At 46.5% G+C, this 17,533-nt stretch overlaps 1 protein-coding gene across 1 annotated transcript in view; it reads right to left on the bottom strand.

Annotated features, from left to right (window-relative positions):
* The window catches only part of LOC126195761 (neural Wiskott-Aldrich syndrome protein-like), a 114,822-nt gene that overhangs the window by 8,884 nt on the left and 88,405 nt on the right, over positions 1 to 17,533 (bottom strand). The window contains exon 2 of the mRNA XM_049934388.1: positions 15,321 to 15,559. Coding sequence (XP_049790345.1) covers positions 15,321 to 15,559 — 239 coding nt within the window. The remainder of the gene's footprint in view (positions 1 to 15,320; positions 15,560 to 17,533) is intronic.

The raw sequence follows: 17,533 nt of genomic DNA, 5'->3' as shown, positions 1-17,533 counted from the left end.
GTTTGTAGTAGCTTACCCGCGTTCCTATTTTCCTATTCATTATTAAACCTACTCCAGCATTACCCCTATTTGACTTTGTGTTTATAACCCTGTGGTCACCTGACCAGAAGTCTTGTTCCTCCTGCCACCGAACTTCACTAATTCCCACTATATCTAACTTTAACTTATCCATTTCCCTTTTCAAATTTTCTAACCTACCTGCCCGATTAAGGGATCTGACATTCCACGCTCCGATCCGTAGAACGCCAGTTTTCTTTCTCCTGATAACGACATCCTCTTGAGTAGTCCCCGCCCGGAGATCCGAATGGGGGACTATTTTACCTCCGGAATATTTTACCCAAGAGGCCGCCATCATTATTTAATCATACAGTAAAGCTGCATGCCCTCGGGAAAAATTACGGCCGTAGTTTCCCCTTGCTTTCAGCCGTTTTCAGTACCAGCACAGCAAGGCCGTTTTGGTTATTGTTACAAGGCCAGATCAGTCAATCATCCAGACTGTTGCCCTTGCAACTACTGAAAAGGCTGCTGCCCCTCTTCAGGAACCACACGTTGGTCTGGCCTCTCAACAGATACCCCTCCATTGTGGTTGTACCTACGGTACGGCTATCTGTATCGCTGAGGCACGCAAGCCTCCCCACCAACGGCAAGGTCCATGGTTCATGGGGGGAAGACAGTACTGATGTCCCACAATAATATTTATTTTATACTACATCCGATGAATTTTTCTTGTGAAAAACAGCAACCATATTCATATTTAAGGTAATTTTCACTTTCTGTTCCACGTCAGCTGCACATTTTCAAATATGCTACACGTTTCGATCACTCAGTATCATCTTCACATCTAAGTAGTAGCGTCATCAAATCATCTTGTCTACTCAGAACCACATATCAGAGGAGCCAGAGTGCTACTCTGATATGTGGTTCCTGAGCTGGTTGCTGCCCAACTTGTTACATCTGAAGATGACACTGAGTGATCGAATCATGTAGTGCAATTAAATATCGGACGGAATAACAAATGAGCATTATCTTAAATTTATTTCACAGTTTGTTGTGAACCTGCTTTTGACTTCCTCGGATAGACGCAGACAAATAAAGGCTAAAAAGAGCGTCGACGCAACATCAGCACTGCACGTATCTTTGGAAAAGCAGTCTTGCTATAGCTATGAACACTCGCTGCTGTGTGAAATATCTATTTAGTCCTAAGTTGTCCAAGGATGACGTAGAAAGCCGAAGGCCAGTTTACGACAATCTATAAAATAAACGTTATTGTTGAACATCAGTCTGCGTTTTTCAGTTTTCATGAAAACACAATTAATCTATAACAAATGTTTTATCAGATCTGTAGTGTTTACTGAGAGTACACTTAAGTTATCTAAACATTTACAAATAAAATACACTAGTGGCCATTAAAATTGCTACACCACGAAGATAACGTGCTACAGACGCGAAATTTAACCGACAAGAAGAAGATGCTGTGATATGCAAATGACGAGCTTTTCAGAGCATTCACACAAGGTTGACGCCGGTGGCGACACCTACAACGTGCTGACATGAGGAAGGTTTAAAACTGATTTCTCATACACAGACAGCAGTTGACCGACGTTGCCTGGTGAAACATTGTTCTCATGCCCCGTGTAAGCAGGAGAAATGCGTACCATCACGTTTCCGACTTTGATACAGATCGGACTGTAGCCCATCGCGATTGCGGTTTATCGTATCGCGACATTACTGCTGGCGTTGGTCGAGATCCAATGACTTCTAGCAGAATATGGGATCGGTGGGTTCAGGAGGGTAATACGGAACGCCGTGCTGGATCCCAACGGCCTCGTATCACTAGCAGTCGAGATGAAAGGCATCTTATCCACATGGCTGTAACGGATCGTGCAGCCACGTCTCGATCCCTGAGTCAACAGGAGGGGACGTTTGCAAGACAACAACCATCTGCACGAACAGTTGCGTGACTGCTACGGTCGCAGGTTCGAATCCTGCCTCGGGCATGGATGTGTGTGCTGTCCTTAGGTTAGTTAGGTTTAAGTAGTTCTAAGTTCTAGGGGACTTATGACCACAGATGTTGCGTCCCATAGTGCTCAGAGCCATTTGAACCATTTTTTTTTTTGAACGAACAGTTCGACGACGTTTGCAGCAGCAGGGAGCATCAGCGCGGAGGCGATGGATGCGGTTACCCTTGACGCTGCATCACAGACAGGAGCTCCTGCGATGGTGTACTCAACGACGAACCTGGGTGAACGAATGACAAAACGTAATTTTTTCGGATTCCAGGTTCTGTTTACAGTATCATGATGGTCGAATCCATGTTTGGCGACATCGCGGTGTACGCACATTCGAAGCGTGTATCACCCTTCGTGATGGTATGGGGTGCCATTGGTTACACGTCTCGGTCACCTCTTGTTCGCATTGACAGCACTTTGAACAGTGGATATTTCATTTCAGATGTGTTACGACCCGTGGCTCTACCCTTCATTCGATCCCTGCGAAACCCTACATTTGAGAAGGATAAGGTACGACCGCATGTTCCAGGTCCTGTACGGGCCTTTCTGGATACAGAAAATGTTCGACTGCTGCTCTGGGCAGCACATTCTCCAGATCTCTCACCGATTGAAAACGTCTGGTCAATGGTGGCCGAGCAACTGGCTTGTCACAATACGCCAGTCACTACTCTTGATGAACAGTGGTATCGTGTTGAAGCTGCATGGGCAGCTGTACCTGTACACGCCCTCCAAGCTCTGTTTGACTAAATGCCCAGGCGTATCAAAGCCGTTATTACGGCCAGAGGTGGTTGTTCTGGGTACTGATTTCTCTAGATCTATGCACCCAAATTGCGTGAAAATGTAATCACATGTCAGTTCTAGTATAATATATTTGTCCAATGAATACCCGTTTATCATCTGCTGTTCTTCTTGGTGTAACAGTTTTAATGGCCATTTTATAGTAATGGTATTCCATAGTAAGCTACGAATTGTTAAAAATACTGTTGTTCTGTTATGGTTTTTTGTGGTTGAGCATATACTGAAATTTATTTATGGCCGTCTGTATGAAACGCTCCCTTTCTTTTGTTAATATGGCATGCGGTCGCAATGTTTTTATGCCAGTTTGGGAACCATATTCTTTTATTATCATCTACATGTGTGGAATTTGTACATTCATTCTTCAGTTTCGTTATATGTTCTTGACAACATTACAGTGGGTAGTTTGCAATAGCGTAGCATACTTAGTTAGTTAGTGAAACGTCCTAGCAGGTCAAAACTGTGTGCTGGCCTGCGCCTCGAGTCATGGACGTTCAGCTTTCGCGGGCGAGCGAGCTATCGGCTGAGCTAACTAACAAGACTCACGACTCGTCGTAGCAGCTTTACTTCCCCCAGGGCGAGTCTTGGATCGTGTGCTTGGATAGCTCAGTCGTTAGAGCACTTGCCCGCAATGGTGAAAATTCCCAGTTTCCAGACAAGGTCCGGCACAAATCTTGATCTACCAGGAAGTTTCAGATCAGTGCACACTCTGCTGCTGAGTGACAACTCATTTAGCTAATGAGAGTGTTCCACGTACGATGTTGCCGGCCGCGGTGGTCTCGCGGTTGTAGGCGCTGATTTGGGACCAGCTGCATGCCCGTAACCACCATCCCATAATTTACGGGAATTGCTTGACATGTGCGTTGATATTTGGAGTAACATACTTATGGTTCACTGCCAAGAACTTGCAGTATCCATGCCAAGCACTATCTCTGATGTACTGTGTTTGAAAATTGGAACAACGTGCTATTAAACAGGTGGCCATAATGTTTTGGTTCATAGGTGCATTTTTTATAGCATGCTCTGTATGACTCTTAACTTACTACTACGTATCGCGAAGTAGACGCCGATGACCATTGTTACTAAGTTTTACTTGAGCTACAGGCATATCCCATTTATTCAGAAGCGGTACTACCTGTGATACTAAACGAACCCATTGTGTCCCAGTTCCGTTAGGATTGCTCGTGTGAAATTCCAAATTGCAATGCTACCTCTTCGCGAGTTGCGGCGTTATAATCTTTGAAGTTTTAGAAAGTCAAAGCGCTAGCATTGCTGCAGCAGCCATCTTGGCCGTGGATGTAATAGCACGTATCTGACACTCGTCGGAAAATGGTAATGGAGCAGTGAGGCAGCATCAATTTTTTTGAGTCCTCCAACATTTGTGGGCGAGAATTCGACGCAATCAACCTGAATACCGAGAGACATGTTCCTGGTCGCTCCTGCATGACGACACCCCAGCCCACAAAACACGTATATTTGGCCAGGAAGTGGATCACAGTCCTGGATAACCCAATTTATTCGTCGAATTTGTACCCACGCAACTTCTCGTTGTCCCCAAATTGAAGTTGGCAGTGAAAGGACACAGTTATGGTCCAATTAAGGACGGCCGAGAAAACTCGCAGTACTAAATGCAGCTCCAGAAGTGACTACAGTAATGGTGTCAAAGCATTTCGAAAACGATTTCAGCTGTGTTTTGATTCAGGGGGAGACTATTTTGATTAAATACAGTGATTTTGTAAACCTAATCTATGACTTTTAGTTTTCATAGCAACAGTGCTAACGGAACTGGGGCACAACGTGTACTTTGGTTAACGGCCGCGCGGGATTAGCCGAGCGGTTGAAAACTGAAAAGTATTTTACTACGTTATTTGGGGATAATACTTGTTATAGTTACGTGTGCATCACAACACCTCAGCATCATGCGGAGAATGGAAGTGCTTGCCTCACGAAAACGTAAGTAAAAACGAATGTAGGCGCGAAAACATCGCGAAAAACTAAATTACATTGTAGAAATAGGTTAACTCCCAGCAAAAAACTCTCTCATAAACATCGTTTGGTTGCAGATGACAAGCTAGCTGTGAATTAACACACAAGTGATCCATAAAATTCGTGCACACCAAATGTAAAGGTATTTACAAAAGAAAGGATCTGTTGTTTGAACTAAAAATTCACATAATTTTATAATCATTTAACAAAAATGTTCACATTGCAGAATAAATAAAAACGAAAACCCACTGATGATGGCAAAGTGGTGCCTAAACATTTTTGGGTACTGAGAAGTACGGTGTTGTGCATAACTGGCGGACCTCACATCCAACAAATACGGATTTAGTAATGTTACGAAGCTGTTAACCACATAGTCTGCTTTACAAGAGTTGATGACCCATATACTTTCGTGAATCTTCCTCTGCTGTATCTCATCAGCTACTTTAAAGCTCAAACTCCTTTCAATTGACTTTCAGACATAACCAAGAGTGAACAATGCTAAGGAAGCATTCTGATGCTAGAAAATTTTCATTGTAGCAAGTCTAAAAGCAAAAATTTGGTACAGGCTTGGTTATGACCTTCCGACATTCCCCCATGTGCCGTGCAGGAAACCTCTTCACCTATCCGAAGCCTGTAGAGAGCTCTCAGCCACCGTAGTTGAGGAGCAGTATCTCAGGGAACGCTACCGAACAGTTCACGAAAGCCTCACAGGAAGCATGCACAGACATCTGTGTGCGACAAACGGGTGTGAGGAAGGCAGGCGGATAGAGGGACCGATAGTGGATGAGTGGCGATGGGGGAAGGGGTAACGTATGGTGCCATTTTCGCAGCCAGTCTCGAGTAGCGACATGTGTCAAGGGATTAGGGAGGCGCCCGGCGGGAGAGAAGATGCAGAGCTAAGACGCTCAGGAAGCCGTTTGATGTAGCGCGAAGGTTTCATGAAATATGCAGACACTCTTGATACACGCGGGATGTGCATAAATCAGCGGAGAGCCATTTAATGGTGTTGGGGGAGGAGGGCGGGGGGTAGAGCTGTGGCAAGCCGGCGCGGCGCCCCGCCCCGGCGCTGGATGCGGCTGCAGAATTACCCATCAGGCAGCGCGCGTGATTAATGGCGCACAGCGAGTGACGTCGGCGTCCGGCCAGCCGGCGGCCGGGCCGCGTAATTGTGTGCCCGGCACGGTTAATACGTTCTGCCGCAATCTTGAGACTGTCATACCGTAGTCGGCTGGGGGGGCACGCGGCAGAGAGGTGAGAAAAACCCGACTCTGCAGGCGCGCGGCGGACTCGCTCCGGTTTAATCTCGCGGGAACGACGCTCGGCCGCGGAATAACAATTACTTCGAAGGCAAAGTTTAGATAGGGGGCCGTCCGGATCTGGCAGCTTCAATCGCTTAGCTCTGCGTGTTCATTTCCGAATTCTTTCGCTCACCTCGATTAAGAGGCCACGATCGATCGTGAGAATTCTGAGGCAGAAGAATTGAATTTAGGGCCCCTAGATGTGCCAGTCAATCTGTGACGCACAGTTACGTTCACGATACCTTATGTCATACCCAGTTCATACTATACCACAGGGAATAGGAAAAATAATGTAAACACCTGTACTTACTTGGGACTAGATTACGAGGGTCACTCCAAAAGAAGTGCACACTATTTTTGTAAAAATACAGTTTTCATTTTGCGTGTGTGAAAGTCTTACAGTGTGTAGATACATCCTTCCCGCTTGTTTTCAGACTTAGTTTAACCTGTTCCCGTGAGTGGCGCCGTCACAGCATATCTTCAAGATGGCTGCTACACTTTGTCAGAAGCAACGTGCTGTCATAGAGTTCCTGTGGTGTGAAAACGACACAGTGGGAAACATCCACAAGAGGTTCAAAAAGGTGTATGGAGATGCTGCTGTCGATCGCAGTACAGTTAGTCGGTGGGAAAGCAGGTTACGTGATGAAGGCGGGCACGGCAATATTGATGATTTTCCTTGCAGCGGCAAGCTTCGTAATGCACACACCCCAGACAATGTGCAGAGAGTTAACGAATTGGTGACTGCTGACAGACGCATCACAGTGACCCAACTGTCACACTACGCTGGGATAGGCGAAGAAAGTGTCTGCAGAATACTGAAAGTGTTGGCGTTAAAAAAGGTTTGTGCCAGGTGGGTTCCCAGGATGTTGACAGTAGCTCCCAAAGAAACAAGAAAAACGGTATGCAGCGAACTTTTGGAACAGTACAATAATGGTGGAGATGAATTTCTTGGAAGAATTGTGACAGGTGATGAAACATGGCTCCATCATTTTTCACCAGAGACGAAGAGGCAATCAATGGAGTGGCATCATGCAAATTCACCCAAGAAAAAAAATTCAAAACCACACTGTCTGCTGGAAAAGTTATGGCTACGGATTTTTTCGATTCCGAAGGACTCCTGCTTGTGGACATCATGCCAAGTGGGACCACAATAAATTCTGATGCATATGTGACGACACTGAAGAAACTTCAAGTTTGACTGAGTCGTGTTCGACCACATCGGCAAAACCAGGATTTCTTGCTGTTACACGACAATGCACGGCCACATGTCAGTCAAAAAACCATGGAAGCGATCACAAAACTCGGATGGACAACACTGAAACACCCACCTTACAGTCCTGACCCGGGTCCATGTGACTATCATCTCTTTGGGAAACTGAAAGACCTTCTTCGTGGCACAATGTTTGAAGATGATGACTCCCTTGTGCACGATGCCAAACAGTGGCTCCAACAGGATGGTCCAGAATTTTACCGTGCGGGTATACAGGCGCTGGTTCCAAGATGGCGTAAGACAGTTGAGAGGGATGGAAATCATGTGGAGAAATGAAAATATTGTTCCTATAGGATGTATCTACACACTGTAAAACTTTCAAACATGTAGAATAAAAGATGGATTTAAAAAAAATAGTGTGCATTTCTTTTGGAGTGACTCTCGTAGTAATAATTGCTTGGACCTCCAGTTGTCAGTAGTATAGCTGCGATTCTTCCTGGGATACTGGAATATAATGGTTGTGTAATCTCCAGTGGAATGTTATGCCACTCTTCGATCATAACCTCTTCGAACTCTTGTAGTGACGAGGGAGGCAGGAATCTGCTCCGCAGTCTGCGCTCCAGTACCGCCTACAAGGGTTCGATAATGTTCAAGTCCGGGAACTGGGCTGGCCAGGGAAGACGCTGCAGTTCAGTTGCATGCTCCAAACTGTCCTGGTTTTTTGAATGGGTGCATTATCGTCCTGAAATATGGCATCACTGTTGGGGCACAACATTCAAATCATGGGGTGCACCTGATCACCTAAAGTGTTCACGTAATCTTTGGTAATCTTTGGCTGTAACACGGCCTTTGAGAGTGATGATGAGACCAGCAGAATACTGTGATAAGGCTGCCCATACCATCACACTTCCAGCTTCGTGCTTAATCGTTCGAATCAAACAATCAGGATCGTAGGCTTCTTTTGGCGTTCTCCAGACGTAAACCAAGCCCGGTGGTGGAAATAACGAAAAGGATGACTCGTCGGACCATATGACGTGTTTCCACTGATCAGCCGTCCAGGAATTATGCTCCTGACACCATGTTTTACGCTTCTTTGCGTTGGTTGTCGCCACTAATGATTTCATACAGCTGCTCGTCCATGAATATTGGCTTTACGCACTTCTCGGCGGACAGTGTCGATAGATACGGGGTCACGAATATGGCTATTGAGTTCTGCAGTCACTTCAGCTACTGTAGTTTTGTGTCGTTTTGACACAATTCGTGTTAGCGTGCGACGATCTCTGTCATTTAGTTTTAATTTGCGCCCACTATTACGTTTACACGATGACGTTTTGTGTAGGCTGTCATGACTGTTGAAAACGTTGCTCTCGAATATTCGATATGTTGGCTGTCTTGGTTACTGATGCTCCATATAATCGAGCCCCCAATATCTGCCCTCTTTGTAACTCTTGCTCCATATAATCGAGCCCCCAATATCTGCCCTCTTTGTAACTCTGTTAAGTCTTTCACTGGACGTCGGCCTAGCCCTCTCAATGCAATTACGAAGGTGCGCACTAGTCGTAAACAACCCGCACTGATGCATACTCCGTACTGAACACGCACAGTCCAGCGTCACACGTGCCTTACCTGCGTTGTTGACCATCAAACACTACTATCCCATTACTACCACTATTCACATTACCGTTTAGCTGTTTTTAGTTATTTCTACCCAATGACAGAAATGGTATATGCAGTGTGTCACTACACGGCCGTGCAACACGAACAAGGATAGCAGACAACAAAACCTTATTTACTGTTATAAACAGGAAAGTTCCCGAAAACGGTAAAGCGACATTAGCGGATTTTAGGAAATTAACGCGAAATCGGCGGTTTTTATGAAGTGTAGTGAAATTTGTAATTCTTTAGTATGAAAATGTTATAAACCTGCTAACATTGGCAACAGATAGCTATTGAAAGTTAAATTTGTATTTTGAGTACAACACACAGCAAAAAAAGTTTTGAATCACCCCGGTTCCCAGAAATCCTGAGGATAGACGTTGTCTGTGGATATTGTATCACAGACACAGTCCCCTTGACTGTTCAGAGATGCCACTAAACCCGCCCAAAGATGTATGCATGAGCAACGTGTATTAGATGGAGGAGATCCGACAGCCGATAATTCCAGTCATTCCACCAGGAAGGAGGCACACGGCTCATATTGTTTGTAGTTCAACCGTGCATAGACGGTCAATACCGCGGTTCGATCGCGTCCGCATTGTGCCAGGAAGGGCTTTCAACACGGGAAGTGTCCACGCATTTCGAAGTGACGTTGTTCGGACATGTTGTTCGGACATGGAGGAGATACAGGAACTGTCGATGACATGCCTCGCTCAGGCCGTTCAAGAGCTACTACAGCAGTGGATGACCGCTACATACGAATTATGCCTCGAAGGAACCTTGACAGCAACGCCATCATGTTGAATAATGCTTTTCGTGCAGCCACAGGACATCGTGTTACGACTCAAACTGTGTTCAATAGGCTGCATGATGCGCAACTTCACTCCCGACGTCCATGGCCAGGTCCACCTTTGCAACCGCGACACCATGCAGCGCAGTGCAGATGAGCCCAACAACATGACGAATGGACCGCTCAGGATTGGCATCACGTTCTCTTCACCGATGAGTGCCGCATATGCCATCAACCACACAATCGTCGGAGACGTGTTTGGAGCCAACCCGGTCACGTTGAACGCCTTAGACACACTGTCCAGCTGTGCAGCTTTGGGGTGGCAGTATGTGGGGCCGACTTACGCCACTGGTGGTCTTGGAAGGCGTAACGGCTGTACGATACGTAAATGCCATCCTCTGACCGATAGTGCAACCACATCGGCAGCATATTGGCGAGGCGTTCAACATCATGGACGACAATTCGCGCCCGCATCGTGGATATCTTCTGAATGACTTCCTTAAGGATAACGACGTCGCTCGACTAGAGTGACCAGCAATTCTCCAGATATGAACCCAATCGAACATGCCTGGAATAGACTGAAAATGACTTATTATGAACGACGTGGCCCACCAACCTCTCTCGGGTATCTAAGCCCAATCGCCGTTGAGGAGTGGGACAATCTGAACCAACAGAGCCTTGATGAGTTTGTGGATAGTACTCCACGACGAATACAGCTATGCATCAATGCAAGTGGGCGTGCTACTGTGTATTAGAGGTACCGGTTTATACATCAGTCTGGACCACCACCTCAGAAGTTCTGGCAGTATGTTGGTACAATATGCAATGTGTGGTTTTCATGAGCAATAAAAAGGGCGGAAATGATGTTTATGTTGATCTCTTTTCCAATTTTCTGTACAGGTTCCGGACATCTCGTAACCCAAGTGACGGAAAACTTGTTTTCATGTGCGTATTAGCTTGAACGCTGAGGTTTGGGTATAATCTTCAAATTCCCGTAACGCTCTTTCATGTGACAGCGAAAGCAGCTTAGAAACTGTCTCTCTCTCTCTCTCTCTCTCTCTCTCTCTCTCTCTCTCTCTATATATATATATATATATATATATATATATATATATATATATATATATATATAACATAAGAGTAAAGAAATCATCAATATTTCTTTTAGATAAAGGTCAAATTTGGCGAAAACAACAGCTAATTTCTAAAAAACAATATCGAACTTGGCAAGAAAGAACAATTTAGGGAAGTCTTGGTGAACCATGACGGGATATTTTCATCGAGTGTGGAGAACGCGCTGCGAAGCGCGAGAGAGTTTAAGAGAACACGGAGAACATGCCGTTTCGCTTTATCTAATTGAAATATAACCTCGCAGTGTCACGGAGACCTCTAATTTAGGGTGCGGCCACTCGCTTTGGCAAGTCATAAATATAACGGCTACTGTGCAAACAACACGCTTTGTGAGCCAGAGGTCATCATGTTGTGTTCCTAATGGCTACCAACGATCATCTAACCAAGTTCTCGGTCGTTGTAACAACGAAGTCAAATCTGGCAATATTAGTTCCCCCCGGTTCCTTCACAGGTTGATGTATCACACGACTGGGATTCGTCTGAAAGGGACCTCGCAGTGCCCCCCCCCCCCCCCCCCCCCCCGTGACCAGGACTTGTTGCGCTCAGCACCCTCACCCCCTCTCTCCCTACTGCCACGTCACGCTAGCAGCAACAACGATAGCTTCACTTACAGTCCGTCATGCTCCACGTATGGACGCACAGTACATCCCGATACTTATCTGCTGGCCGAAGTGGCCGAGCGGTTCTAGGCGCTACAGTCTGGAACCGCGCGACCGCTACGGTCGCAGGTTCGAATCCCGCCTCGGGCATGGATGTGCGTGATGTCCATAGGTTAGTTAGGTTTAAGTAGTTCTAAGTTCTAGGGGACTGATGATCACAGAAGTTAAGTCTTATAGTGCTCAGAGCCATTTGAACCATTTGATACTTGTCTTTTTGGAAACAAGTCCAGCTCCTGACTCACGTTACGTGACGGCACACAGCAGAGCGAGTGCCATTCTGCATGGCCCTCCTGAAACCAGCGATTCTATATTTATTCTTTCTTGTGATACGTCTCCTCCAAAGCTTCAATAAACTTTAATGTCATCTTGAATTCCACTCTAATAATTTTATTTTGCGATTGCAATTTCGGCATTAAGTCATTTTCAGACAAAAGATTTTGATCGAATTGCCTGATTGTTCCCTCGGTTCTTGGTAGAATATTTTATACCTAATGAATGAAACACACATAACACTGGTGTAATATTCTACAATATTTAAACACGAACCGGTTTCCGGCTGTTACGCCATCATTAGGTGTATAAATGATTATACACTGAAATGTTAAAAGTTCTCTTCAGTGTATATGTACCTATCTCTTGGGTTTTTCAACTATCTCATGTCCTGTAAACATCTTTCTCGCTGATGCTGAGCAGCTACGAAAAAATCTGCTCTTTCATTCGAATGAAATTATGAAACGAATCCCGATCTATGTGACGAAGCACATTGGTTCAGCCGAGCGGTTCAAGCGCTTCAGTCTGGAACCACGCTGCTGTTACGGTCGTAAGTTGGAAACCAGCCTCGGGGATGGATGTGTGTGATATACTTAGGTTAGTTAGATTTAAGTAGTTCTAAGTCTAGAGGACTGACGACCTCAAATGTTAAGTCCCATAGTGCTTGGAGCCATCTGAACCATCTGAACATTGGTTCAGAGCGATAGTAGCGAACACAACATCGTTAATATGGGCATTATAAATACGAAAACTGACTCACGACACTATATTAACTATATGCAATTGAAAACTGAAACTGAGCTGCAGATTTAATTGCGTTAACGAGTAACTGTCACCAGTATGCACTTCAGATCGTTGTGCAGCATAACGTACTGGTCCTGTACCAGCAGATGAATGTTCAAAACCAACAACGTGTCAGGAATCTTCTTCGCGATTTTATCCCTTCATCTCTGACGCTCCAGTGACAGGAGTAAGGCAGCTATTTCACTCGCGTTCATTATCGTAAAGAAACCGTGTTCTTCTTCTTGTTAATTTATTGGCTTAGACGATGTGCCTATCCAGCGATCTGAATAGTGGAATTTCAGTTATCAACATACGAACGTATGGATAACGCAACACCCAGTCTCTGAGGAGAGATAATCTCCGACCTATTTCACATGCGTTCATTATCGTAAAGAAACTGTGTTCTCTTCTTTCATTTGTTGGCTCAGGCCATGTGCCTGCCCAGCCGTCTGAATAGTGGAATTCCCCGCAGGGAATTAAACCTGGGCTCTTTCGGCTACCAATCCGCCGAGCTGATCGCGCAGCTACCGGACGCACCCGATGCAGCCGAGAAATGACATTGGAGAGCGCTGCTGTCGTATATTACGATGAGGAGCACATTAAGTTCCGTGACAAGTAGCAGGTCGTTTCAGAACATTCAGGAAGCATGACGGAAAATACACTACTGGCCATTGAAAGCGCTACACCAAGAAGAAATGCAGATGATAAACGGGTATTCATTGGACAAATATATTATACTAGAACTGATATGCGATTACATTTTCACGCAATTTGAGTGCACAGATCCTCAGAAATCAGTACACAGAACAACCACCTCTGGCCATAATAACGGCCTTGACACGCCTGGGCATTGAGTCAAACAGAGCTTGGATGGAGTGTGCAGGTACAGCCGCCCATGCAGCTTCAACACGATACCACAGTTCATCAAGGGTAGTGACTGGCGTATTCTGACGAGCCAGATGCTCGGCCACCATTTACCAGGCGTTTTCAATTGGTGAGAGATCTGGAGAATGTGCTGGCCAGGTTAGCAGTCGAACATTTTCTGTATCCAGAAAGGCCCGTACAGGACCTGCAACATGCGATCGTCCATTATCTTGCTGAAATGTAGAGTTTCGCAAGGATCGAATGGAGGGTAGAGCCACGGGTCGTAACACATATGAAATGTAACGTCCACTGTTGAAAGTGCCGTCAATGCGAACAAGAGGTGACCGAGACGTGTAACCATGGGCACCCCATACCGTCACGCCGGGTGATACGCCAGTATGGCGATAACGAATACATGCTTCCAATGCGCGTTCACCGCGATGTCGGCAAACAGGGATGCGACCATCATGATGCTGTAAACAGAACATGGATTCATCCGAAAATATGACGTTTTGCCATTCGTGCACCCAGGTTCGTCGTTGTACACCATAGCAGGCGCTCCTGTCTGTCATGTAGCGTCAAGGGTAACCGAAGCCATGGTCTCCGAGCTGATAGTCCATGTTGCTGCAAACGTCGTCGAACTGTTCGTGCAGATTGTTGTTGTCTGATAAACGTCCCCATCGGTTGACTCATGGATCGAGACCTGGCTGCACGATCCGTTACAGCCATGCGGATAGGATGCCTGTCATCTCGACTGCTAGTGATACGAGGCCGTTGGGATCCAGCACGGCGTTCCGTATTACCCTCCTGAACGAAGCCACCGATTCCATTTTCTGCTAACAGTCACTCGATCTCGACCATCGCGAACAGCAATGTCGTGATACGATAAACCGCAACCGCAATGTGCTACAGTCCGTCCTTTATCAAAGTCGGAAACGTGATGTTACGCATTTCTCCTCCTTACACGAGGCATCACAACAACGTTTCACCACGCAACGCCGGTCAACTGCTGTTTGTGTATGAGAAATCGGTTGGAAACTTTGCTCATGTCAGCACGTTATAAGTGTCGCCACCGGCGCCAACCTTGAATGCTCTGAAAAGCTAATGATTTGCATGTCACAGCATCTTCTTCCTTTTGGCTAAATTTCGCGTCTGTAGCACGTCATCTTCGTGGTGTAGCAGTTGTAATGGCCAGTAGTATACATGTAGCATGTCTGACGATGAGACACAAGCCGTGTGTGTAAAGGGTTTAAAGCTGTCTGAGATGCTTTAAAGTTCGGCATGAAAACAGGAGACAATCACGTAGTGTTGTTGGGGATCACCAATTGAAAGAAGTAGGTGTGAGCCACTGCGACCGTTCAACAGTATGGAACGGATTCATGAAGTCGTCTTAAAATGGTAAGTTCCCAGCAGTTATAAAGATATTACTTTATTTCGGAGTGTTTTAGGTTTCAACTGTACGTCAGGAGAAACAGCCTCTGGCCTTAAAAGCAATGGATGTCTTACCACAACAGCCCGCGGCAGCTGGAGGCGGTCGCAGTCTTGCAGACGCAGCAGCGCCGCCCACAGTTCTCTGCCGTATCCTTTGTGCGGGGCGACCGGCAGCTCGCCTCGCTGGCGCCGCCCCCTCCTCCCCCGCCATCGCCGCCGCCGCCCCCGGGTCCGGCGCGCCCATTGTGACGGACTGACGGACTGGCCCCTAAATGCGGGACGACAACTTTTTCCCTTATTTCGCGAGCGGACAAAACAGGCGCGGCCGTGCACAAACATACGGATACACGCGCCAGAGGGATGCTGGCCCAACATCAACAAGGGAAGCGGCAAGGAAAAGCCCCGCGACGGGAAAAAATAACAAGCGGGCCAAGTTGCCGCGGGAGCAGCGCGGCGCGGCTCCCAGCGGCCACACTCCTTTGGTCTGCCGGAGCCAGCGCCGGCGGCGGCAGTGTTGGCAGAACTTGGGCGCCCAGTAGCCGCCCGGCTAGCCAGCCAGCGCCCTTGGCGAGACTGGCTTCCGCTGGCGGCGGCGCGTCCGCCGTCTGCCGGTCACCAGCTGGACGTCCGACACCTTCCGGTTCTCCTGCTACCTCCTGCTGTTCACCACTGTGCATCTACAGGGTGAAAAGTATTAAAACCGACAAACTCTGGGAGGTTGTAGGGGACATCAAAACAAATATTTTCCCTAATGTCCTTTTTACCTATGAGGATTATTTAAACCTGTGAGGCCGTATTACGCTCTTCAGTTGTTAGAGGGCGTATTTCGCTCTTCAGTTCTACATCTACCTCTACATTTATACTCCGAAAGCCACCCAACGGTGTGTGGCGGAGGGCACTTTACGTGCCACTGTCATTACCTCACTTTCTGTTCCAGTTCGCGGGAAAAACGACTGCAGGAAAGCCTCCGTGCGTGCTCGAATCTCTCTAATTTTACATTCGTGATCCCCTCGGGAGGTATAAGTAGGGGGAAGCAATATATTCGATACCTTATCCACAAACGCACCCTCTCGAAACCTGGACAGCAAGCTACACCGCGATGCAGAGCGCCTCTCTTGCAGAGTCTGCCACTTGAGTTTGCTAAACATCTCCGTAACGCTATCACGCTTACCAAATAACCCTGTGACGAAACGCGCCGCTCTTCTTTGGATCTTCTCTGTCAGCCCGACCTGGTACGGATCCCACATTGATGAGCAATATTCAAGTATAGATCGAACGAGTGTTTTGTAAGCCACCTCCTTTGTTGATGGACTACATTTTCTAAGGACTCTGCCAATGAATCTCAACCTGGTACCCGCCTTATCAACAATTAATTTTATGTGATCATTCCACTTCAATCGTTCCGCACACATACTCCCAGATATTTTACAGAAGTAGCTGCTACTAGTGTTTGTTCCGCTGTCGTACAATCATACAATAAAAGATCCTTATTTCTATATATTCGCAATACATTACATTTGTCTATGTTAAGGGTCAGTTGCCACTCCCTGCACCAAGTGCCTATCCGCTACAGATCTTCCTGCATTTCGCTACAAGTTCCTAATGCTGCAACTTCTCTGTATACTACAGCATCATCCTCGAAAAGCTTACTTACTTTAACCTCTGTAGACGTCTCTCCATTGAGAACAATGTTGTGACGTAACAAGCTAGCTACGCCACACTGAGAAGGAAGCCAAAAGGCACGCGTACACACACGCCGACTGGCGTCAAGTCTGGAACAGGATACGTTATGACTGCTATAAAGAAAATACGTAGCTTTGGAATATACTTAACTTTTAATCACTCCTTGTGATACATCTCTCTTGACTATACAAATGAGACTCGTAAGATACATGCACTGTGACAATTGGCGCCTTGCTAGGTCGTAGCCATGGACTTAGCTGAAGGCTATTCTAACTGTCTCTCGGCAAATGAGAGAAAGGCTTCGTACGTGTAGTCGCTAGCAACGTCGTCGTACAACTGGGGCGAGTGCTAGTACGTCTCTCGAGACCTGCCGTGTGGTGGCGCTCGGTCTGCAATCCTGACAGTGGCGACACGCGGGTCCGACATGTATTAATGGACCGCGGCCGATTTAAGCTACCACCTAGCAAGTGTGGTGTCTGGCGGTGACACCACAAACAACATGCTGAGTTCTGTTTGCTAAAAATTCTTCAATCCAGCCACACAGCTGGTCTGATAATCCGTAGGCTCTTACTTTGTTTATCAGGCGACAGTGCGGAACTGTATCGAACGCCTTCCGGAAGTCAAGGAAAATAGCATCCATCTGGGAGCCTGTATCTAATATTTTCTGGGTCTCATGAACAAATAAAACGAGCTGGGTCTCACACGATAGCTGTTTCCGGAATCCATGTTGATTCCTACATAGCAGATTCTGGGTTTCCAAAAACGACATGATGCTCGAGCAAAAAACATGTTCTAAAATTCTACAACAGATCGACGTCAGAGATATAGGTCTATAGTTTTGCGCATCTGCTCGACGACCCTTCTTGAAGACTGGGACTACCTGTGCTCTTTTCCAATCATTTGGAACCTTCCGTTCCTGTAGAGACTTGCGGTACACGGCTGTTAGAAGGAGGGCAAGTTCTTTCGCG

Source organism: Schistocerca nitens, chromosome 7 (assembly GCF_023898315.1).
Source record: "Schistocerca nitens isolate TAMUIC-IGC-003100 chromosome 7, iqSchNite1.1, whole genome shotgun sequence".
Classification (NCBI taxonomy): domain Eukaryota; kingdom Metazoa; phylum Arthropoda; class Insecta; order Orthoptera; family Acrididae; genus Schistocerca; species Schistocerca nitens.
This window is presented reverse-complemented; position numbering and strand designations above follow the sequence as displayed.